General features: G+C 38.2%; 6 protein-coding genes and 1 long non-coding RNA gene across 13 annotated transcripts; 3 read left to right on the top strand and 4 right to left on the bottom strand.

Moving 5' to 3' along the window:
- The first annotated feature begins 287 nt into the window (after positions 1-287).
- LOC111791267 (glyceraldehyde-3-phosphate dehydrogenase A, chloroplastic-like) lies at positions 288-2652 on the top strand. The gene is made up of 5 exons (XM_023672539.2): positions 288-449; positions 545-661; positions 1241-1545; positions 1636-1880; positions 1997-2652. Exons 1-5 carry the CDS (start codon positions 408-410, stop codon positions 2497-2499), a joined length of 1212 nt encoding a protein of 403 aa, XP_023528307.2. The 5' UTR covers positions 288-407; the 3' UTR covers positions 2500-2652.
- A 136-nt stretch (positions 2653-2788) lies between these two features.
- LOC111791269 (OVARIAN TUMOR DOMAIN-containing deubiquitinating enzyme 12) lies at positions 2789-7972 on the bottom strand. Of its 5 annotated transcripts, none has more exons than XM_087122048.1 (10): positions 7674-7972; positions 7060-7231; positions 6661-6734; positions 5556-5610; positions 5403-5495; positions 4928-5001; positions 4746-4794; positions 4225-4309; positions 3186-3242; positions 2789-3064 (listed from the first exon to the last, which is right to left on the bottom strand). In XM_087122048.1, the coding sequence occupies exons 2-10, from the start codon at positions 7222-7224 to the stop codon at positions 3018-3020; spliced, it is 699 nt and encodes a 232-aa protein (XP_086978174.1). In that variant the 5' UTR covers positions 7225-7231; positions 7674-7972; the 3' UTR covers positions 2789-3017. The 5 variants fall into 5 exon arrangements, with proteins under 5 accessions (XP_086978174.1, XP_086978172.1, XP_086978175.1 ...); XM_087122046.1 differs by having other exon boundaries at positions 7060-7225; XM_087122049.1 differs by having other exon boundaries at positions 7716-7972.
- Positions 7973-9706: 1734 nt separating this feature from the next.
- Positions 9707-10889, top strand: LOC111791773 (uncharacterized). The gene has a single exon (XM_023673244.2). The coding sequence runs from the start codon at positions 10161-10163 to the stop codon at positions 10782-10784; it is 624 nt and encodes a 207-aa protein (XP_023529012.2). The 5' UTR covers positions 9707-10160; the 3' UTR covers positions 10785-10889.
- Positions 10890-12157: 1268 nt separating this feature from the next.
- LOC111791662 (putative magnesium transporter NIPA8) lies at positions 12158-17991 on the bottom strand. Of its 3 annotated transcripts, XM_023673096.2 has the most exons (14): positions 17577-17991; positions 16823-16962; positions 16296-16383; positions 16119-16180; positions 15833-15918; positions 15648-15721; positions 14574-14676; positions 14360-14488; positions 14123-14222; positions 13858-13977; positions 13247-13337; positions 13101-13170; positions 12682-12778; positions 12158-12586 (listed from the first exon to the last, which is right to left on the bottom strand). In XM_023673096.2, exons 2-14 carry the CDS (start codon positions 16913-16915, stop codon positions 12368-12370), a joined length of 1332 nt encoding a protein of 443 aa, XP_023528864.2. In that variant the 5' UTR covers positions 16916-16962; positions 17577-17991; the 3' UTR covers positions 12158-12367. The 3 variants fall into 3 exon arrangements, with proteins under 3 accessions (XP_023528864.2, XP_023528865.2, XP_086978435.1); XM_023673097.2 differs by lacking the exon at positions 16823-16962; XM_087122309.1 differs by lacking the exons at positions 16119-16180; positions 16296-16383.
- Positions 17992-20554: 2563 nt separating this feature from the next.
- Positions 20555-22063, bottom strand: LOC111791639 (uncharacterized). The gene has a single exon (XM_087122308.1). The coding sequence runs from the start codon at positions 21811-21813 to the stop codon at positions 20863-20865; it is 951 nt and encodes a 316-aa protein (XP_086978434.1). The 5' UTR covers positions 21814-22063; the 3' UTR covers positions 20555-20862.
- Positions 22064-23182: 1119 nt separating this feature from the next.
- LOC111791238 (Bifunctional inhibitor/lipid-transfer protein/seed storage 2S albumin superfamily protein) lies at positions 23183-23928 on the bottom strand. Its single transcript, XM_023672501.2, has 2 exons — positions 23509-23928; positions 23183-23407 (listed from the first exon to the last, which is right to left on the bottom strand). The coding sequence occupies exons 1-2, from the start codon at positions 23846-23848 to the stop codon at positions 23322-23324; spliced, it is 426 nt and encodes a 141-aa protein (XP_023528269.2). The 5' UTR covers positions 23849-23928; the 3' UTR covers positions 23183-23321.
- Positions 23581-24288, top strand: LOC147793068 (uncharacterized). The gene is made up of 2 exons (XR_015420272.1): positions 23581-23722; positions 23900-24288. It is a non-coding gene; the product is annotated as an uncharacterized LOC147793068 (long non-coding RNA).
- The last annotated feature ends 79 nt before the right edge of the window (positions 24289-24367 follow it).

Here is a 24367-nt window from a genome sequence, read left to right as displayed (position 1 = left end):
ATATCGAGACGTTAAAAGTAAGATAATTCGAGGAATAAATTTCTGGTGCTTGGACTCTGAATAAAAAGAATAAAAAAAGTAAGAAAAAAAAAAAAAGGTGAGGAGTTATGAGGCCAAAATGAGTTTGGCATTTATAATTGGTGGGGGAAGGGAGAAGGGTGAAGAAAACAGCATCACAAATGAAACAGTAGAAGAAGATGCAGAGAGCAGAAGAAGCACAGCCATTCGTTGAGTGAGGGGCTCTATCCATTATCTCATCCTCTCTTAGCCTTTCTTTCCCCATTCATTCAAAGCCATTCAACCAAATAAATATTATATACACTCCATCCTTCTCAATTTCCCATCTCTCTTCTACTGCTTCAAGCTTCTGCATTCCCCCATTTTGCTCTTCTCATCGCCACTCAACCATGGCTACGGCTACTCTCTCAGTAGCCAAACCATCTCTCCAGGTTCCTCCATTGCTTGCACTCTTCCTTTCTCGCCCCTTCTTTAATCTCTTCCTGTTTTTCATCTGAGAACATTGTTGCATTCTCTTGCATTGCAGGCTACTGGAAAGGGATTTGGAGAATTCTCTGGCCTCCGCAACTCGTCGACCTGCCTCCCGTTCGCTAGGCGAACCTCCGATGACTTCCTTTCCGTCATTGCCTTCCAGACCTCTGCTGTGAGTTCTCTCTATTCTTAAAAGTTTATCATAGTTTCTTCCCAGTGTAGTAATCTTTTGTTTGGATCATGATGCGGCAGCAATCTACATTGAGTCATGGGATGTAACAAAAGTTGTACTATGGTTACATGAGTGAACATGTAGAAATAACATTCATGGCTTCTGTCAATTGTGTTCATCTTAAGGAACAAAATCTGATTGATGGTTAGGTCTGTTTTTGGGAGAGAGGTAGTAGATTTAGGCTGTTGATTGATCAACAGCAAAGCCTAATTTGGCTTCAATTTGATTTATCATAAATTTCCAGAAACCACACGATTATATAGCGAAAGGGAATACGCTGCCCCTAAAATCATCCCAAGTGCGGCTAATGTGGCTACTAAGCTATTTCTTTGGAAAGTTCTATTTGGACTACTGAATATACTCCGCTTCATTTTATTTTTTGTCTAAGCTTCTTCTAGCACGTACTATGGTCTCTGGTTTCATATCTGAGATAGCATGAGGGGGTTATATAGAAGTGAATATTCATACTACACTAATGATTCTTCATGTGCCTTACCTACATCCATTAAATTCTTGAAGGTGGGAAGTAGCGGAGGGTATAAGAAAGGGATTGTGGAAGCAAAGCTTAAGGTAGCCATCAATGGGTTTGGAAGGATTGGCAGGAATTTCTTGAGGTGCTGGCATGGTCGCAAGGATTCCCCACTTGATGTCATTGCCATCAACGATTCCGGCGGCGTCAAGCAAGCTTCTCACCTCCTCAAGTACGACTCCACCCTCGGCATCTTTGATGCCGATGTCAAACCTGCCGGAGATGAAGCTATTTCAGTTGATGGCAAGATCATCCAGGTGGTCTCCAACCGCAACCCTCTCAACCTTCCCTGGAAGTGGGTGTTCAACTTCTATGCTTCTAACTTTTCATTCGTTATCTGTATGAGATAAAAAAAAATTGAATGATTAGATAAATGACAATGCAGGGACTTGGGAATAGACTTGGTGATTGAAGGAACTGGGGTGTTTGTTGATAGAGAGGGTGCAGGGAAGCACATTCAGGCTGGAGCAAAGAAGGTCCTAATTACAGCACCTGGGAAGGGTGACATTCCGACTTACGTCGTTGGGGTTAATGCCGACGCTTACAGCCCTGATGAGCCTATCATCAGCAATGCTTCTTGCACTACCAATTGCCTAGCTCCTTTTGTCAAGGTCCTTGACCAGAAGTTTGGTAATACATACTGAATCCCAGCATAGATTCATCAATAGCACTTACATTTCTAGGCACTTGCAAATTCAGGTGCTAAAATTCAGGTTTGTGAAGGTTTTGGTATAAATCTATGGCAGGTATCATCAAGGGAACAATGACTACCACTCACTCCTACACTGGTGACCAGAGGCTACTTGATGCCAGCCACCGTGACCTCAGGAGGGCAAGAGCTGCTGCACTCAACATTGTTCCTACCTCCACAGGAGCAGCCAAAGCTGTTGCTCTAGTCCTCCCTTCTCTTAAAGGAAAACTCAATGGGATTGCACTTCGTGTGCCCACTCCAAATGTGTCTGTTGTAGACCTTGTTGTCCAGGTTTCTAAGAAGACCTTTGCTGAAGAGGTGAATGCAGCATTCCGGGAAAGTGCTGAGAAGGAGCTCAACGGCATCCTCTCTGTTTGTGACGAGCCCCTTGTTTCGGTCGATTTTAGGTGCTCTGATGTCTCCTCAACCGTCGACTCTTCCTTGACTATGGTTATGGGTGATGACTTGGTGAAGGTTATTGCTTGGTATGATAACGAGTGGGGTTACTCTCAACGGGTTGTTGATTTGGCTGACATTGTTGCCCACAACTGGAAATGAGCATGAGTGGTTTGCTCTCACCGAGCTAACCTCCTTTCTAGCTTGTTTTCTGCATTTCTGCTTAATTTTCCCTTATTAATTTGTAATGAGAACACCAAAAACCATTTTCCTTTACCCATTACCCATCAGCCAATAAATATATATGCCACAAAACTATGCAGAGTCACAAAGTTCCAAGAGTCAAGTCAATTTGATATTTCATGAATACAAATGAATTATTTCTTGCTCTGTAGGTGTAGGATATGCTAAACTGAATTCAGTTATGCTACTAGGACAGGTGCACCAGAGCTTTTGAGTTCATAATGTGACTATAATTCTATCATAGAGTTCATTGAATCTATAAGTGCACTAATACAAGGCAATGTATGTATAACGAACTATTTACATAAAACTATATATATAAAGATCAATCATATGGTTTTCCTTTCTTTTTTTTTGTTCGAAAAAAAGAACAAGAACTTTGTAGTGTAGTACTCACATATCTAGGATGCTATCTATACTCACAGCAATCTGTTTAACTAGAACAACCAATGTTTTTTTCCTGGTTTTTGTTGAACTGGAACATCTGCAAGAAAGACAAACACATTATCACCATTAAAAACCAAGATTCCCATATAAACACATTCACTCCAATTAAACCTTGCTACTCTGAGAACCAGAAAATGGATTTTGCAGTATAACCAAACCTTGAATTTCATAAAGTGAATTGTAGTGAACCTCAGACCAGAAACTTAACCAGAGCTCTGCATTATTGCAAAGGTAAAGGAGCTGTAAGAACCCTAGTATTCCAAAACTACAGCAAAGCATTTGGTGTGTAAATGCAACAGTGTCGACATTCAAAACGTTTCTACATATTGAGAAACTGAGGTACAGAGGAAATGTATATCACAATTATATGTTCGTTTGAAGACAGCCCTGATAAAAAGACCCGTCTTATGTAGTTAATGCTTCTATTGAATTTCATCAACATCAAAGATCTTGCAAGATATTTTATTATCACAGGTTCCACCTTAAACTTGCGGTAAAAAATTATTTTAATCTAAGCAGCACAAATTATCACTTCCATATTTCATAGCTAAAACCCTCGAGGAAAATGAATAATAAAATTTGGATTTATGAAGGTTTTGGAAAGGCCTTTTAGTGTATTTTAAAATATAAAACTATATTCAACTGCCAATTCAGTTTCTCATGATTATGTTTCTACATTACATCGAAACATCTTGTAATCTTCCTCAGCCAGGGGTTTGGCTTTCCACCCCTTTTGTAATATATTTCATAATAAAGTAAATCTAGTTCCACTATGAAAAATCATGACATGACAATTTCAAGAATTATCTACTATCTTACGACTTAAGAAGCACAAACACTTTGAAAGCATTTTCGTGTCTCCGCGTCCGACACATGTCAGACACTTGAAAACTTGTTAGCACAATAGACACATGTCATACACTAGTTTTATAAAGTTAAAACAAGCCTTGTATGTATTAGACATGCATAAGACACTTGTTAAGACAATAAAGAGATAAAAGTAATAAATTTTAAGCCAAAACATATCACACTCATTTTTTTAAGTATATAAGGGCATAAACTTGTTGACTTCAAATTCATCGGGCATAAAAATGATATATATTTTTTAATAAACATATCTTATCCATATAAAATGACATGTCTCTACGTCCGTATCATATTTATGTCTTGTATCCATATCCATGCTTCTTAACTTACCACGCTTAGGAGTCTGAGATTGTGGAACAATTTCAATGAAACAAGTATCTCTAAATGACGTAAGGAGGCAAATCTTTGCAGCAAACTGCACAAAATCAAGCAGCAAGATCAAGGAACAAACAGAGAAGGCAGGTAAATGCTCTAATGGAAAAGGTTCCAGATTTTTTGGAATATAATTCACTCATGGAACAGGATAAACAAATTCTTTGAAATAGTTGTTCTTTCATTGACGTACTGTCACCCATCTCTTCCACTCTCTAGTTTATTTTAAACTCCAAGTTCAAATGATAGTTGGAAAAACACCTAATCCAAGAGTCTGACTTCAGTAAGGTAGCAAATACTGTAATCCAGTGTCTCAGCAGTTTTCTTCCATTGCTTACATTTCCAAGGATATGACAACTTGCTGCTCATACTCCTTTGGGCGTATTTTATACAAAATCTTAAATTGATAATGCCATACAACACTCAATCAATAAGGTAGCAAATACAAAGGTGACATTTAAGGTTGCCATATGATGTACCTTATCAGCTGCTGCTTGTAGGGTAACATGGTCCCCCCATTCACCAGATCTGCACCATATATTAAGAAATAAAAATATGAAACCTTTTCCTCAAGAACATGTTTAACATCAGTTAATCCACAGATGACCATCGATTCAATAAGAGAGAAAGAGACAGCATGATCTTGAACAATTTCACATACTTCGCCATTTTCTTGTAATAACGACTGAACTTCATTGGAACGTAACCTTCATATTGAGAACGGTAGTCCTTTAGCTGGAACATGAAAATAAACCCAGGTGAGTAATACACAAGCAATATATTCACCCTTACTCGAAAACTCTATTCACTTCAATTTGACACCAAAACATGAGTAAGACATTACCAGTCACTACTAGCAAGTCTAACAGGTAGATCTAATTTATACATATTGATTAAAATTCGTATAAGAGAACACCTCTGATCTGACAAAATAAAAACCAAAGTTGCAGATTCTAAAACCAAATATATGTGAAAATTTACCAATCCCATTCCCAACTACCGTGGCTACATGCTACATAAACCTTCCCTACTACTTTCTCTTTCAATTGCCTTACACAAAAGCTCAGCTTTTCATCCCAAATGAAAAGGAGCCACTATTCTCCCTAGTTCAAGCACCTCGAGATATGACAGTCTACCTGCTTTACAATGTCTTTCCGCACGTGCTTGTGATACTCAGGTGATTTGTACAGCTGATCTGAAAGTGCTCGAAACTGCCAAATAAGAAGAAACTATAGGTAAATTGTAGATAAAACCGAAGCTTCTACTTCTTATTTAAAAAATCAACATGCCTGACAATTTCCATCTCCAGAAACCTTCACTTCATGCAAACCATAGACATTTAGCCTGAAACACAATGAGATGAAAACTACTTCATCACAGGTGGTAGGAGAGAGAAGAGAAGCCTAGGGAGATTGTAAATTTTAATGGCATTAAACATAGACTTATACAACCATCAGTTTCTATCCTGAGTAATTTTCATGAATTCCCTCTTGACAACACATGGATGCAATGCAAAAACAGGCGATCCTTATTGGGCTTTAGATATTATCACAGTAATAAAAATTAAAATCCAAGGGGGGAAAAACACAATAGCTACTTTTTGGATTATTCCTATGATGCCATATTCATTTTGAAAAGCTAAGCTTTTATCCAAAGCATAATTTAAGAACTTAGAGGCATGGATTAAATTGAAGTTGCAGGAGCAACTGAATAAGAGGACTGAAATTAAGTAAGAAAGAAAACCCATAATGAACTTCGTTCATGTTGTAAAGGGAGATACAGAATCGAAATGCACCCTGAAAGAATATAGGGTAGGATTTGGATGGCTCAAACTGGACTGTAGGCTAATAAGCTGTCTCAAATGGCCTTAAGTTGGTGAAGTTAGGAATCGTGATGACTTGCTATTATATTTGTTAATTTTTGTGATGAAAATTTTAGATTTGTTTGAACTATTCCTCAATCAAGGAACTAGCTATGGCACAGAAGATGACATCCCTTTAAGACAGCCTAAATCACGATAAAGAATATAACATAATAGTAGTAACAATAAGGTCATCAATTGGACATAATGGTTTTGTGACCTTCAACCGGATCATGATTACAAAATTACCCACCTAGTAAACTTGAGAATTTATGCACCGTTTCAACTCCCTGGAAGTAATTTTCAATCCACCAATGCTTGCTCATGAATGTGCATCTCTCTCTCTCTCTCTCTCTCTCTCTCTCTCTAGATAGGGAGTGTGTATGTGTCGCTTGTAAAAAATCTTTAACAGCTGTTCTTTATGCTAAATTTCATCATTATTCTACAGAGAGAAAAGGTGGTATTTTTCATACATATAGATCTGTTGACCAAGCCCCAGCTATCTTTTACTTTAGAAAATGAGGGATACGTACCTCTGAAGAAGCCTATGATACTCCAAACTCGCATCACTTTGGGTGGGGATGTACAAATTTACCCTTGGAGTATGCTGGAATACCACAAAGAGTGAAGTTTAACATATGAGTTCAGGTAATATCTTTTTTCAAAAGATGGATCAACTATTGTTCATAAGCCAAGATATGAGGAGAACAATCAGAAAACCAATAAATCAAGCATTTCAGAACATTCTATTCGAATAAAGTTTCAGGACAACGTCCTAAAAAGAGAGAACACTTTCATATTTTCATATGAGAAGTGATAACTAATAATCTCTTTGAAGGGTAAAGCGGTGGCTTGAAAATTATGAAAAGAAAAAACAAAACAAAACAAAAAAAACTAAGCTAGAACAAAAGGAAAAGAGCAAAGATACATACAGCAATAGGGGCAAGGTTGGAGAGGCGTCTGGCAACACCACCGTCTAGCTTAGCGTACTCTTCCGTTAATGCAACAGCAATCATGCGATCATCGTCAATGTCTTGATGAGAGCTCAATGAAGTAGAACTCGAACATTCTCCAACGCTCAGAGTTCCCGGCCTCATACTGCCACTTAGCAATAACTCACCATTACATTCAAGAAAAAGTCATGCTATCATGCTGCAGAAACATTAAAAAAAAATAATAATAATAAAAATAACGCCTGTTCCACGAATGTGTAGTTGGAGCTCAAACTATTCGAGGAGTGAGAAAAATACATGGTAGATCAAGAACAAACATGACATGACAATGAAAGTGCTATATTTATCAGAGGAGACAAAATCATAATATGGGAAATCCTGCAAAATCAAATGAAGAACACCACCGCATAGACAGACATTTATCGAATTAGAAGTACACAATCAAATCATGTAAAAGGCGCATGGTGTATCTTCCATGGTTGGGCATATTATTGCAACCAGGATTGAAGAAGAAACTAAAAGAAAGGAACAACAAGGAAGAATTCAAACAGATAAAAAAAGGCAGGGATATGGAAGAACCAGGCGATTCATACCTGAAATCTGCGGGTAAAAAGTAAGGAACAGATCAATTATACCTGCAACTGCGTCCGATTTGACTTCGGGGATGGTGTGGAGGATGGTTTGAGGTGGAACGGGATTAGGATGTTTCAGGGAAGGGGTTAAGAATTGGCGGGATGGAAAGAAATGGGGGGCTTCAATGGAACGCCTCGTAGACCCAGACCCCCACAGCCTGTAGCTTTCGCGGCTTCTCCTTCTCCGGAAGTAACAGTCAATGGCCGCAGATGAGCGTGGGTCCCACTTCAACACCTTCTTCCACCAAACTTCCTAATCAAATCTTTACGATTTGGCGCCATATTTTTTATTTTTATTCTTCTCTTTTATTCATTTTATTTATTTATTATTATTATTTTTTACTTAGTAAATATATATATATATATATATATATATATATATATATATATATATATATATATATATATATATTTTTAATTTTAAGTGTTGACACAACGTTGTAGTATTTAAATTTAAATTTGTATAAATTATATTGGTAGAAAGTTCTATAATATTTTTATTTATAAAATATTATTATATTTTTTATTATATTTTTTTAATAGAAGACTGGAAAAATGGAAATTTTCAACTAATAAATATATTTGACATTCATGAGCAATAATTTCGACTATTTGACAACTTAAAAAAATATAATTAACCATGAAATAATTTGGTCAACATTCATAAATTTTATTAAAAGTTTTAATTCTAGAATTAAATCCCCACTTTAAACAAATTTAGAACAAGTCATTAAATTTTTTGATCTTGGATCTCACATATTCAACATTTTAAAATTTATTTTATTGAACATAAAATTAAAAATTTATCTTTTTTTTAATTAAATAATTGTCGATAGACTCCTTATTCGTTGAACTATGCTCGAAGATTGACCACAAAATTAAAAGCTCAATTTCCTATTAGTCAAATTTTAATTTGATCTCTAATAGATTTAATTAATTTGAAAAAGATCCATTAAATTCAAAATTAAAAAGTCATAAAATTATTTAACATTTTTAAAATTTAAACCTATGAACATAAAAGTATAGGGGCTAAGTTGGTAATTTAACAAAAAATAATAATTATTTAAATTTAGGATATTAAATTCTAATTAGGTGTGACTTAAACCTACTTTTTCTACAACATTTTATGAGTTTCATAGCCCTTATTGACCGACTTTGAGACCAACATAGAATAATTGTTACTTCAAAAGCTCACTTGGAGAACATCTTGTATAGCCAAAATCTCAATGGGCGGGATCTACCTCGTGATCGATTGATATAATAGTCAAGACCATAACATTTTGTAGATGATTCGAGCCCATGGATAACTTTTGGATACTACGGCAATATGAAAAAATTCCTTCCGTATCTCTATTTATGGTGTGGAGTCTATAAAATAAAATAAGATATCATCCAATAACGTGTTAAATGCTGAGAAAAAAATTATGCACCAAGTAATGGTTGGGTGCTAGTTGAGCTTCAACCATTTTTTGCAACTCAACCGCGTGGTCCAATTATATAGTACCACGTGACAAACTTACTTCTTTATGTTCTTTTTAAAGTTTCTTTTTTCTTTTATCCAACCACAGGTTCCCCTACGGCTACCTTGTTACGATTTCACCCCAGTCGAAATTCCTATCGTGGTATGCAACACTAAGACCGCCAAAAACCTTTGTGGCACTAGTGTTACATGTAAGTCATGGGTAAGAATGATCCAATGCTTCGGGCGAACCCATTTCCAGGGTGTGACAAGCGACTTGGTTCCATAAACAAATTGTTTTCCCATTTCCTCTACTTGCGTGATAAATAGGATATTTTTTTATAATAGCAAGAGACAAGTCTCCATTTGACAACTTGACAGTAACTCAACTACCATCTAACTATTACTCTACGAATCACTGTAATCCTACAAAATTCCCCTGAAACAACGACTCAGATGGATGACTTAAGATTCATCTTAAACGCTCAAAGGTATCAAAGGTATCAAGAGAAACTTTATAAACACAATGATGGAGTTGGACCAAGTCCAAAAAGTAGGTTGGTGGCCTAATAATTGAGCAAATGTTAAGTACCGTTGGAAAAGGTAGTATTCTTTCTTTTTGCATACACAGCAGCAACTTCCAAACAATTGCTTGCTCTTTTCCCATGAAAAGGCCTCACAAAACTTGTCCTAAAGTCACTTCTTTTCTAATTCAAAGCATATTAAACAAATATAGAACGAAATGACCATGGAATTGGATTAGGAGCGGTGGTTGGATCTCAATATTCAAATACAGGAGCGTTGCTTCCTTCCACAACCTCCATTTTCCTATAAAAATCCAAGGCAGAGTTTGGTGTTTCCCATCTCCCTGTTGTTTCCTCCTCTTGTTGGGTTTTCTTTGCCTCTGCGAGGTCTGCCAAACCTTGCAGGAACAAAGAAACCCATCCTATCCCATTCTCAGAAGCTGAAAAACACAATTAAAATCAATCATGGGTCTCCAATCCTCTGTAAGAGTCAAGAGGCTTTGGAATGTTCTTAAGGCGACGCTTATCCTAATGGCAAGAAAGGGTCTGATCTCAAAGAGAAGGTTCATCATGGACATGAATTTAATGGTGAAGAGAGGGAAGGTGTTCAGAAAATCTATGACCAATTACTTCATGTTCCATCACCACCACCACCACTCCGGTGGAAGAGATATGACACGTGGCGGTTTTGACATACAGGACTATGAATTCCCTTGGAGCAACACTCCCATTAATCCTGTTTTTTCCCACATGTCAAAGCGCAGTACCAAATACCAGACTTACTTCCCCTGTATCAACCTTCCTGTGGAGATAAAGCAACAAGAAAAGAAAGAAGAGGAAGAAGATTCATACCCAGAAGCCGAGGCGGCCTGTACTGATGCTTGTAGCTATGCTTTGAGTCCTGCAATGGTGGAGGGAAGCCCACTCGTTACCCCATTTAACGTACGGATATCAAACTATTCATCTGAGGAAGAAAATGATATTACCTGTGAAAGTGGACAAGTGGATAATCAGGCTGAGGAGTTCATCAGAAGGTTCTATGAACAGCTGAAGATGCAACGAAGCCTGCAACTACTGCAATATAACTAATTTAAGCAATTACTGGAGCTTAAATTATTGTAAGTGACTGCATTAATGGGGTTTATACATAGTTTTCTCATGTTTTAATGGAGCTTCAATTCAACAATTCCTTCACCTCTCAGTTCCACCAACTCCCTCTCACCATTTCAATAGAAAACGATATGAGAGCCTAACTCATTTCTGTACATTATTCTAGCAACTCGAACATAATTTCCAAGTTTACTCTAATAATTATTCCGTGATTTGGTCAAACAACTAATCAAGTTGATTTCCAATCTGAGCATAGCTAAACTAGTTTAGACATATATCTTCGACCAAAAGGTCAAAGGTTTAAATTTCTCTCCTCCACATGTTACTAAAAAAAAATAAAGTAGTTGCACAACTAATCAGGTGGGCTGCTCTTCATCCAAAAATAATAATTTAAAAATGAATTTCTAGTTTAACTTGGTAGGGTTAGAGTTATATCTCACCTATCATCTCATCTAATTGAGTTATCTACCTAAACAAACCTAATTACTTTCGATCTCATCTAAAGCAACAATCATCTACTCGTCGTGGGTTACAACTCACCTACTGACTTTTGATCTCGTTTGGTTGGACTACAACTCACCAAGTGTCTCACTTGATTGAACTATGACTCCCCTAGTCAAGGACCAAGTATTTACAAATCTCACCCACAACGTCTTCAAAGACATGCATTTATGCATATCCTATTAGACACACCCAAAACCAGCAGACAAAGAGACACCTATCTAGCAGGAAGACTTGCAATAAGTCCATCCATCTTAAAGCGATCCACCAAAGAGACCCCTCATTCTTGATACGTTAAAAGGCCACTGCTTCAATTAGCTGTAATCTCTCTATCTATGTATATTTTATACAGCATTATTGGGGACGATTTGTGTACGTGGGTTGGGGGCATGGGTCACATATCACGATTCTATACCACGTTAGTCCTTTAAATCACGAAGACTTCAGCGCAAGAGACGCGGGTTTGATGTGCAAGAATTTCAACAACTCCTATTTCCTCATTATTATTTCCTTCTGTTTTCGACAGAACGAAGAATTGAGTTCAGGATGGGCTCTTCAAACTAGTTTCTCTCCTAAAGAACCTTGGCAGAAGTTCAATTCATAAACAACCAACTAAACTCTGTTACATATGCCGCCTCTATCACATTATTACTATAAGTTTTAGATGCTATCCTTACAGATTCTTCTTACTCCAAGTATCCAAGGTTTCAATTTATTTTATCTTTCAGTATTGATATATCTTGACCTCTAAAAGAGAAGGCATGGTTCTGAGGAGTTAGGAAAGGCATCATTACGACACTTGGATTGCTCTTCCAAACAGTAGTTTGGTAGGGGAGTCTAAAAATCGTCTCTGAAGGGGAAAAAATAATATCTTGCTTTATGAGAAAATACTGTTCATCATAATATACAATATTGTCTTTTATAATTCTATATAAGAACATGCTTGGTAACTGGTATATTGAATTATAACTCCTAACTCCTAACTCCTAACTACTGTACCTATAAAGAAAAGGCATTGATTTAATACTCCAACCCAAATTTTCCCTTTTTACTACTCCTACTCAAAGGTTTTGGGAGAAACCTATGCTTGTGTCGAGCACCTTCGCATCTTCATCCAACGAGATCTTACTCCAGTCAGACTTCCTCATGGAGAAAAGTTTTGAGCGCTCCAACCCTGTTCCTCTAAAGCCGGTCATCCTTGATGACACCATAGGCATCACCAGTACTGCAGATGCATTGAGTGAATCTTCTCCAAAACCCAGAGAAAGTGCTAAAGCAGCCTGCAAAATGAATAAGACAGCATATAGTTAAACTGTTCGAACATGTTGACCATCGAGCAAGTAAGCTTTCCAAATCACCAATGTTGACTCCATACCTTCCCCTTGGCTACTACATCTGTAATCTTTAACAAGAATCCTTGTGAAAATGATCTTGCGTCCTTAGTCTCTAATTCTTGGGATGACACAATTAGTCTGTAAACGAAACATATGCAACAGAAATGGGTAAGGAATTGCAGATAAAATGGCAGAAAGTTATCACTTCATCCATCAAAGATTTTTCATTGTCCAATACTTTACGTGTTCTATAAACTAAACCCTACGAAGAAACCTTTTTAATAGTTCTGTCTGCTCGCTGCAGAGAAATTCCAATTTAGGACTCACATTCCCCCCAGAAAAAAAGGGTACAATACCAGATATCTTCATTACAAACCGAAGGAAGTGGTTTTGAACTCAAAATCGGTAAGACTTCTCTGAAAAACTAATGTCATACAAACACACAAAATAATTGATGTACCTCTCTTCTTCTGATGAGAAGCTAGTGGACGTCTCAGACAGAAAAGATGAATTATCTTTGAATTCACCATCTGAAATTTAAGTTCCAATCAAGCTCTCAGATTTGCAATATAAACCCAAAATTACTTCGAACCTAAATTAAAATACCTCTTGGCTCATCAGGTGCTAGCAAAGAAATGCCTATGAAAACAGACATCATTCCCAATATGAACATCGTTGTTCTCAAAGCATCAAGCACCTGTTTAAAGATAGTACAAAGGTAAGCTTACTACCTAAATTGAATTCATACTTGAGGGCTGAGGCATGGAGAGTATCAAAAGGCAACATGCAACCTTGAAATCAAATGTAAAAAAAAGTGCATGTTTAGACAATTATCACTTGTTTTACCGCTTTGTACAAACAGTAAAACAGGACCTATTTTCCAATACATGGTCCATGTCATTTATTGTGCAAGCAAAGGGGAAAAAATAAACATAACTTGGTTACTTGTTGAGCCATACAAGAAGTATGAATCTCATTCTTTAGGTGTTAAGAAGCTGATAAACAGAGATCTCGTCTCACCCCACAAAATACTATAGAAATCTTGCATTTACGATATAAGACAAATGATATAGGTTTGATCCCACGCAATGCGAACCATTTTTCTAAGAATAAGCATACTATTTAATAGATTCAGTAGGTCATAACCAGTGTCATTCATTCTTCAGTACACACACACTCGCCAACACGCACATAGAGAGAGAGGAAAGAGAAAAAACCTGGAATTCTTTAAAGTATATAAAACCTGTACATATGGAGAAGAAAGTCCAAGCTATCTGAAACATGGGAACAATAAGGATGGCATCAAACAGGGAAAGTCCTTCGTTTAACCTGGCCATCTGTGGAAATAGATAAAAAGAAAAAAAAAAAAAATCCATAATGGGCATAGAGTTAAGGAAATGATGTACATTTGCATCACTAGAAAGAATAATTAATAATGTGAAAGCAATAAAGGGGAAAATTAGAGTCCAATTATGACCTTACCCAAAATCCTGCAGTACTGAGAAATAAAAGCAGTAAGGAATATGTAAACCAACTATGCAGCTGATAATCACTAGACATGGCCAATCTTAGCAGTATTGACCTAAAACGGATAACTTGGTATCAAAAAGAGAGCAAATATATATATATATATATATATATATATATATATATATATATATATATATATATGTGGGTTCAGCACATACAGGAAAAAGGACAAAACATCGGTGAACTTACAGAGATTTTGCAAACAAGACTGAGCAAGAGCCTATTGCACCTGAAACTATAGCATAGGAAAATGGCAGTAGCATATGCCAATACGGTCTGAGATCTTGACCAGAAACAGAAAGTAACAGTTCTCCCCTTCTGCATGTTCGTTCCATGGGGAATAGTATTATCAACACAAAGCCTCATAGAAAGTACGAAGGAAAGAATCCATTTTAATTCTAACCTATAGATTGAGTGATGTAAAGCAACAACCAAGATCAAAATTACGCAGTATAGAAGGAAAGTGATATTTCCATATTTCTCCACCAGCTGCTCTGGAGTGTACACTGTAAAGAGAAAACCAAAAATGAACATTCATTACTTAAAAGCAGATTAAATCAAATAATCCATTACAATGTTTTCTGCACTACCACCCTGCTCTTGAGCTTTTTTCCCCTTCATTTTTCCAACCTTAGTGGTCAGAAAGAATGCCTCTTTGGTTAGTAATCTACACATATTGGTTAATGATTCTAGGCTTAAATGTGAAACAAAATGTTACGGGCAACATCCAGTTCTCTATGTTAAGCCACCGTACAACTAAATTTTGTGGCACTTGAGTTTCACCCCATAGAATCAGGATCTAAACCACACAGTACAAAGGCACAGAAAATTCACTCAAAAGACTAGGTTCACATCAAGTCAAAGGAATTGTTGCTTAGAGAAATATGCTTAGCGCATCTTAGTAGTATGTATATTTTGGTATGTTTAATGCATTGATGGCATTGAACAAAAGGAAATGTGGGAATACCTATCAAAGTCGACTCATTCAGTCAAAAGATAAAATATTTCATCATTTTATTCATAAAACATGAAAAGTAGAAGGCATCGACTGCAGAAGAAATTATGGTAAGCAGAAATTGTAACCAACATTGAATGCGAAAGCAATCATAATTATTGTTTTTCCAGACAGAGTGCAGAACAAAAGTGGACCATCATCATAGTGCAAGTTTCGTTATATCGGGTAGCTGATCCTATAATTTGTTGTTAAGTTCCGAGCAAAATATGGGGATTAGAGTCATCATCTTCTAAGTATACTATATGATAAAGGCCAAGTTCGAACAATGGTCTATCAGTATTAAAAAAGAAAAAAGAAAAAATCTTATTAGTTGGTATTCTGAGATATTTTTAAATGATCATTTCCCGTCCCCCTTATCATAGAAGCTTCATTATAAACTCAAATAGACATTCTTGACATTTCATATAGAAGGAAAAGCCACTGGAACTTGAAAGATGAATAAATCAAAAGCATGGCATCTACCAGGGGACTGATGGTTGCCAAAAGCAACTAGAAAACTGTTTCCCAGAACAATAAAAGCAGTGGCAACCATTACCCTGCAAAAAAAGCAATAGTCATTGACCATTAAAATTAGAAACAATGATGATGAAAACATGTATGTGAGCCTTCGTGGTTCCAAAGACGTATGACTACAGATATATACATACTTAACAGTAACCATCTTGTGGAGGACGAAGTATGCAAAAGCAATATTGGACACAAATTGAACAGATCCAAGTGCCGCAAGAAGAGACTGCAGGGTAGGGGTGGGAAAGAAGGGGGAAGGGAAGCAAAATTAGAAAAGAGTAGAACAGGAAATATAACAATCCATGATCAATGGAGAGCAGAACATCTAGTAAACATTGCAAAGACTAAAAATTCACAGGGAAGGGGTGTTCTTATAATAGGAATATGTTCATATTGTGAAATGGGATAAAGTAACTTTCTACCAACCTGGGCAGCATATCCGAAGGAAATAAAATTAAGGCAATTTCCAATAATGAAAAATGTAAGACCTGTACATGAAAGCTTGTAAGTTATAATTAAGGCATTATGTTTCAAATGTAGTCTTCTTCCAAAAAAAAGTATAACAAGTAAATGCCTACAAGGAATTTAACACCAGAAAATTACCAATTCTCCAAGTCTGGAAGTATATAATGGGCTTCATTGGAGTCTTTCCATTAGAACCATTATTTTCTAGCATAGAATGCTTCTCTCTCTGCAAGAGTAAATTTCTTCATAACCACAGTACATATAACAACGTTGCAGCATGAAACGACGAATGTCAAAAAGAAGACTTGGCTATTATCTGGAACACACTTCTGATAAAAAGTGATCGATGAATGAAGATAATTGAGTCCAACTAGTTATGCAACTCAGAAGTTTGATGGGCTATTACTTACCAAACCAGTTAGGGGAACGAATTTACAACTTTGAAAAGTGAAATACTTTTTTCTAAAAGGAAGGAAGTCATATACATTTTATGATGCATGACACATTTACACCTGCCACTAAGGCTCTTATAACATGTCTGTATTGCATCCTCAAGAAAAGTGATAAGAAATTCTTTCTACTAACTACAATAGCAAGTAGGTGAAGAGTACTCAGCTAGACAGTGTAGACTGAGAGTAAACGAGAAAGAAAAGATCTCTGCGAACCTCGTTATGGCCTAATTTAAGAAGGTTCGTTCCAAAGTTGATGGCAATGCTGCCAAAGAGGTTGATGACAGCTCCAATAACCCACTCCCCCATAAGTTAGAGAGGTGTAAGCGAATCAGCACACAGCTGAATGTCCCAGCCTGTCGTTGGAAAGCAGCACAGAAGTAAATGATCAAATGACCAAAAAGTGAGACTGTCAACTGCTCAAGAGACTAAGCACGAGGAGTTGTGAATTCCGAAGCAACAAAGAACAAGCTCAAAAGGTGAATCTCGAGTACGTGTTAATGGACTAGAAGAACCTAAAATTTCGAGCAGATGGCTCAATTCCGAACATCATTTAATACTCGTTTAAGTAAAAAGCAGAACATCGATTCCCAAATGGAACGGAATAGTTACAGAACATAATACTCCCTGCAACATAATATTCCCAGAAAATTCAGAAACAAAAACGGACCTAGAGAGAGTAATTTGGGCGATGTTCGCATGTAAATGAAGCAGAATTGAAAATGTTGACAAAGGGAGGGGAAAAGAAACAGGCAACATAGAAAGATGATAGAAGCAGGAAACGACGGATGAGAAGGGTCAAGCTCTGATCAAGATCGCAAGCCAAAGCTATGGATCTAAATCCAAATAGTCAAAACAGAAGGAAAGAAAAAAAAATTGGAGCCAAGAACAATAAGTAAACCTGATCCAAAACAAAATGAACAGAGATTAAAGAAAAAGCAAGAACTAAGAGTTGGGGGCGAAGGTTTACCTGCGGGAAGATCCGTCAGTGGAGATGAGCGCAGTCGAGATCAAGTTCCAATCCAAGACAGGAAATGTGGCATTGAGAAGGAATATACCGGAGGTGGGAAGTCAAGGACGGAGTAACTTCTCTCCGAAGGGAATCCGGAGTGCACAGAGAAGAGGAAACCGCCGAACTCCGTCGTGGGGGGGCGGAGAGGAAGAAAGCGTGATGAAAATGGAAGAAGAAACGTGAAAAGGAGGGGAAGAAGGGAAGTTGTGCGGTCAATTAGCAATACTGAATGATTCTGTGTATGACGCTTCTGAACAAAGCCATGGCCGCGCGCGCCGAACTTAACTGTCATCTGTCGGTGAAGATGGGTCGGGTTAGCTCCGGACTAAACTGATAAAGGGCTCACCTCCTTTCCCTCCCACACGTTTAACTTTCACAATGGTTCATATTAGGTTAACTAGGCCCGCTATCCTTGAAAAACCTAAAGAACTTCCAAACGAAAGGGGTTCTTCGACCAAGGTACTTGCCAGCAAACCATTGTCGTCCCGTTCTTGAGTGAGTTGTAATTCAGTCGTCTTATCCACTGAGCTATTTGGGTCGAAGCACTAAAAGAAAAGAACCAGGAAATACGGCGATATAGGAACCAATAATTTCGTTTTAATTCTCGTACAAAGAGATGTTTTGAGTTGAAAATTTCATGTATAGCATTGTATCCTAACCATCTCTTTATTCGTTTAATTTAAATCATTAAGTTATTCGAATGTTTATGTCTCAGGAGTTCGACCAAAATTATTTAAAAGCATATTTTTAATCCTTCAAAATTGATTTTGATTGGAAGGATTACACGCTATGTATCAAGTACGATACACTAACAGTCACTTTGAGGAGTAGCGGCTGAAAGTGATTTGTGGTAAAAATTACACGTTGGGCAGATCCGATCCAGCAACAGCTGATCACGTTTAGGTGAAGAAAATAATTTTTGGTCAAAAGACTTCACACCACGGCCTTTCAATATAATCTATTTTGAGTAATTAACCGCTAAGGTCCTTAAACTTTTGTTTAGTTAACAATATAAAAATTCGCATATCTAACTTCAATACAAAAAATGTCTGGCGGAGTAGTTTTACTTACTATTTTTTCACCATGATTTTCAATCGAGTTGGTTTAATTTGATTTGTAGTAGAAAAACTCGTAGCTTAGACATCAATCTACGAACAAAACACTACCCAAAACAATAACATCTTCTCATCTGCATTAACCATTTCAAGTACCACGAGAAAATAAGTGTTGAGTTTCATTCTATAATAGAACAGGTAATAGCACAAGTCTACCGCTAGTACATATTATTTTCTTTCGCCCGCTATGTATCGCCGTCAGTCTCACAATTTTAAAACTCGTATGTTAGGGAGAGGTTTCGTTTCCACACCCTTATAAGGAATGTTTTGTTTCTCTCTCCAACCGATGAAGGATCTCACGATCCATTTCCCTTGGAGGCTCAACGTCCTCACTGACATACTGTCCAATGTCTAGCTCTAATATCAATGGTAACATCTTAAGCCCATCACTAGCAAATATTGTTCACTTGGGCACGTTACGTATCACTATCAATCTTATAGTTTTAAAACGCGTCTGTTAGGGAGAGGCTTTCACACCCTTATAAGAAATGTTTCGTTTCCCTCTCCAACCAGTGTAGGATCTCACAATCCATCCACCCAGGCTCAACGTCCTCGCTAGTAGACAACCCAGTATTTGGCTCTAATACCATTTGTAACAGCCCAAACCCACAGCTAGCAGATATTGTCTACTTTGGCTCATTACGTATCGTCGTCAACTTTACAATTTTAAAACACATATGCTAGGGAGAGGCTAGGGAGAGGTTTCCACAACCTTATAAGAAATGCTTCGTTTCCCTCTCCAACCGTCGTGAGATCTCACACAAAATGCCAATTATGTGAGATTGAACTTATCATTAGTAAGATAAAAAGATGATCCAACCTGATAGTTGTTCCAACACAACACAATAATTGCTTTTGTTCAAGCAATGCCTCCCCCCACCCCCACCTAATTTGGGTTTCAAATTCATCAACTGATACTCAGACTTTCAAGGTAAAGACATGAGAATCAAGCACCTAAAAAGAACAAACATCTTCCCTCAGCATTTCATGCATCTGAATCTGAGAACCCAAACGTATCAAAGTTCAAGTAGTCAATCAATGTTGTTCAACTAGAGAACATGAGAGCAAACCCAACAAGAGTGTATGCAAACCCACCACGAGCAGATATTATCCTCCTTGGACTTTCCCTTTCGGGGATTCCCTCAAGGTTTTTAAAATGTGTCTGCAAGGGAGAGATTTCCACACCATTGTAAAAAATGTTTCGTTCTCCTTTCCAAGCGATGTAGGATCTCACAATCCACCCCCTTCGAGCTCAACGTCCTCGTTGGCACTCGTTCCCTTCTCCAATCGATGTAGGACCCCCCAATCCACCCCTCTTCGGGGCCCAACATCCTCGCTGGCACACCGCCTGGTGTCCACCCTTTCAGGGTTTAGCCTCCTCGCTGGCACACCGCCTGGTGTCCACCCTTTCAGGGTTTAGCCTCCTCGCTGGCACATCGCCTTCAAACCTGGCTCTGATACTATTTATAATAACCCAAACCCACATCTAACAAATATTGTCCTCTTTGGGCTTTCCCATTCGAGCTTCACCTCAAAGTTTTTAAAACGTGTCTGCTAGGGAGAAGTTTCCATGCCCTTATAAAGCATGTTTCGTTCTCCTCCCCAACCGACGTGGGATCTCACAATCCACCCCCTTCAAGGCCCAACATCCTCGTTGGCATTCGAAAATCATCTTTCAATTCTCAAATATCACCCTTTTTCCAGTGCACATGCACTGTTTCTAGTATCACATTCAAGTGAAGGGATACCCCAAAAGGCATCAAATTCAGAACAAAACAATGATATCCCAGCAGCAAGCATACAGTTCAGACAGCAATAAAGTGCGGATGCAAAATTGCACTTAGATTCAATCAAGTATGAAGCAGCATATTATATTGGGTACATTACTTCAAGGAGGAATTGCAGCACTGTAACCAGTCAGGTCAAGATATCCCACCTAGCTACTCTAAAGTACCTAACTCGTAAAGGGTTCCGGCAGGGGAGGAGGGGGTGAGATTATACAAAGAAAACTCCATTGAAACTGAGAGGCAGATAAGAAACAAAATGCACAAAATCTTTGATTGCAATAACTAAACAAGAGTTGAAGAACAAAGACGAAGGGATAAAGGCAACCAAACCAAATAAAGAGATTAAGCCTGGGTACCCGTCAATGCTTTCATCTGTATATGATTGTTTTCCCCACCAACAGCAGCCGCCGGTAAAGCTTCGTAAGACCCACCTCGCCGCACGCCAGCAGCCCTGGCAATGACAGCATAAATGACAATCACAATAAGCAGAACAAACATAACGTGGATCAGAAAAGCCAGGTCCAAAATGGCAACGGCCCTGAGCCGGGATTCCTCCAAATCGCACTTGGTGGATCCCTCCACGCCATTCACCACATCCAGCAACCTGTGACATCCTTCAGGGATGAAGGCTTCGACATAAAGCGAAAGCCCCGTCTGAAGCACCCAAAGGCCTCGGAGTAAGAAGGTAACCCCCAAACCCACATCGGCCACGAAGAGCCTAGGCAAGCAAGCAAGGACCAGGCAGAGGAAGGAGGCTAGGGCGGAGATTTTACCGGAGACGGAATCGCATTTGGCTTGAAGATCAGAGGTCTGAACAGAGGCGGCTGAGTAAGAGACGGAGAATTGCAAGAAGAATAGGGCGGAAGCTAGGGCAAAGAAGAGATCGGAAGGGAGGGGAAGAAGAGAGGTGGAGTCGGCGAGGAGAAGGGCGAGGGTAAAGATGAGGAAGAGGAAGATGACGGCGGCGAATTGAAGGGAAATGAAATGGTGGACGGGGGTGTTGCCCTTGAGGAGAGGATCAGGGTCGGCGGCGACGATGACCTGATGGACGAAGGCAAGAACGAGGCATGGGATTGCGAGATAGAGTTGCAGGTAGCGGAGACCGTAGAGATGGTGTTGCTGATGATGGGGGAGAAGAAGCTGATGCGCGGAGGAAGGCGGGAAGGGATGGTAGGGCCTGGCGGCGTAGGACTGCGGGGATTTGAGGAAATTGAGGGTAACGGAGACGACGTGGTAGAGGCCAAGCGAGAGAAGCGCCGACGACGAGAAAACATGGAAGATCATGGCAGCCATTGTTGTCTCTCTCTCTCTCTCTCTCTCTCAGAATGCAGAAAGACAAGGCAGTTTCAGATTTAGAGTCCGATTCAGATCCGAAAGCTTACAAACATGGTGGAGAATGATCGGCGGTGGGTTGTTTCAAGCGTCGCCGCCGTGAGGACAGAGGCGGAATCTGCAGAAACGGTTCGAGGAAGACGCAGAAATGGTGGTAAGCGAGGCGGGGAGAGACAGACAAGGGGGAGAGAGAGAGAGAGAGAGTTTGTCAGTCAGCATAAGAGATGCAATTTTTTGAATTTACCCCTAAACTTAGTGGTAATATCAATTTAGTCCTTAAATTTTTTTATTTTGTCAAATTAGACCATAACCTAATTGCAATTTTTACTCCTGATTTAATTTCCGTTAATTTATCCATTGATCTTTTTAAATAATAATAATAATAATAAATATTTATAAACTCATTAATTTCAATAAATAAAATTTTACGTAAAATAAAAGTTGACAAAAAAATAAATAAATAATCTAAGTTCACAAAAAAAAAAAAAAAAGCTCCAATGTAACTTTTAAAAAAAAATTTATTTTCTAACCATGTTTTATAATTTATTAAATGTATATGAGAAAATCATTTTTATGATTTTTTTTTTTTTTTTTTTTTTGCTAAATTTTTATTATTAATTTTGAATTTTGAGATTTAATTTCTATTTGGTCAGGATTGAGTTGGGTTATATTTTATCGACCTGGGTTTGTTTAAATTTTTTGAAAATAGAAAAATTCAGTTTGGTTTATCATTTTTTTTTATTAAATCAACCGAAAAAGTAGTATTTCAACTCAACCCAACTCTGCCTTATCTTTTAAAAGATTAATATTTAATATTTATGATTAGTGATATATTATAACTTATAACTCTGCCTTATTTTTCAAAAGATTAATATTTAATATTTATGATTAGTGATATATTATAACTTGTAAATATTTAAATTTTAGCTATCAATGCTATTGTGAATAAGTATGATTTAAAAAATAATAATAATCCGATAACTCAATTGGTTGGGAGGAGAACAAACCACCATTTATAAATGGTGTGGAAACTCTCTCGCAGCAAACTCGTTTTAAAGCCTTGAGGGGAAGTCCAAACCTGAAAGTCCAAAATGACAATATCTGCTAGTGGTGCATCTGGGCTCGAAGGGGTGGATTTGGGGCGGTCCCACATCGATGGGAGGAGAGAAGTCCGAATGGGGGAGCCCAAAAGGACAATATACGCTAGTGGTGGATCTGGGTGTATTTGGGGCGGTCCCACATTGGGAAGAAGGAAAGAGTGTCCAACGGTAGGCCTAAAAGAAGGTGGATTGTGATGTCCCACCTTCATTGGAGAGGCTTTTAAAGTCTTGGGTGAAGCTTGACACGATTAAGTTGGTTGTGAACATAATTATTATTATGAATAAGGAGCGTTTTCTGCCATTAAAACAAAAGGTCACGTTATATAAGCCTCTAAAATGGAGAGAGGGGCATTAATGGATACAAAAGCCCTAAAAGTGAAGAACTGCAGACATGAGAAGCGACGCGGTACTCGTAAGCGAAATCAGTTGCAGAGTAGAAGAGATGGAGAGCGAGCCTGCAATTTCAAATCAGGAATCGAATCAGATTTGAATTCAAGAAGAAAAAAATTAAAACAGAGGAACGCCGGATCTGAAGCAAGAAAGAAGAGGAAATTACGAGCATTATTGGCGGCGGCGAGGCAAGAGAGAGGATTAACATGTTCGCCGCATCGGCCGGGCAAGAGTTGAGCCTGGCTGACATCGATGCCGGCTTGCTCTGCTCGATCGCTTCCGTCTCTGCTAATTAAAGCGCAGAGGCAATCGGGATTGGAATCGATCACCGATTTCAGAGGATTGCAGCAGCTCGGCGGCGGATCTCGAGTTCCGTTCAGGTAATTTAGGCATGGAATTAACCTATTCATGCAGGAAGTGTCTTGAGCACGGCCTTGAAACGCCATGGCGGAAGCCAGTACGAGTAGCAATGCCGTCAAGGTCCCCGTCCAAGGCTTCATTTCCATTGATTTCTTCTCTTAACTAATTTGAACTAAGCTCTGTGGCAATGAATTCAGAGCTGCAGGGGCTGTAAGATATATATATAAATCAGGAAGTTGAAGAAAGGCATGATGCGGAGAGATGGGGGTGGGTGATCCACCGGTGGCTTCTGAATCATGAGGGATTGTTTTTGACTTCTGGGACTGCTGCCGAAGCCGACTCGTGGTTGGTACAAAATGGGTGTTAGATTATATTGGTGAAGCTACCTATTGGGTGTTATCTTCTACAACATTTGAATTTTTAAATCTTCCCCTTTTCAAACCTTCTAACTTTACCATTCAAAATTTAGGTTAAATTATAAAGATAGTTCCAAATTTTGAATTTGTGTTTATTTGGTCCTAAAGTGTATAATAAATTTCTAAAGTTTTTATTTTATGTCCGATAAATTTCTAACCTTTTAAATCTATGTCCTGCGAACTTAATAGAACACATTATAAATCCATATCCTGCGAACTTAATAGAACACATATAATTATTTATTGAGA

The sequence above is a fragment of the Cucurbita pepo genome, chromosome 3, assembly GCF_057944985.1.
Source record: "Cucurbita pepo subsp. pepo isolate OVF chromosome 3, ASM5794498v1, whole genome shotgun sequence".
Lineage (NCBI taxonomy): Eukaryota > Viridiplantae > Streptophyta > Magnoliopsida > Cucurbitales > Cucurbitaceae > Cucurbita > Cucurbita pepo.
This window is presented reverse-complemented; position numbering and strand designations above follow the sequence as displayed.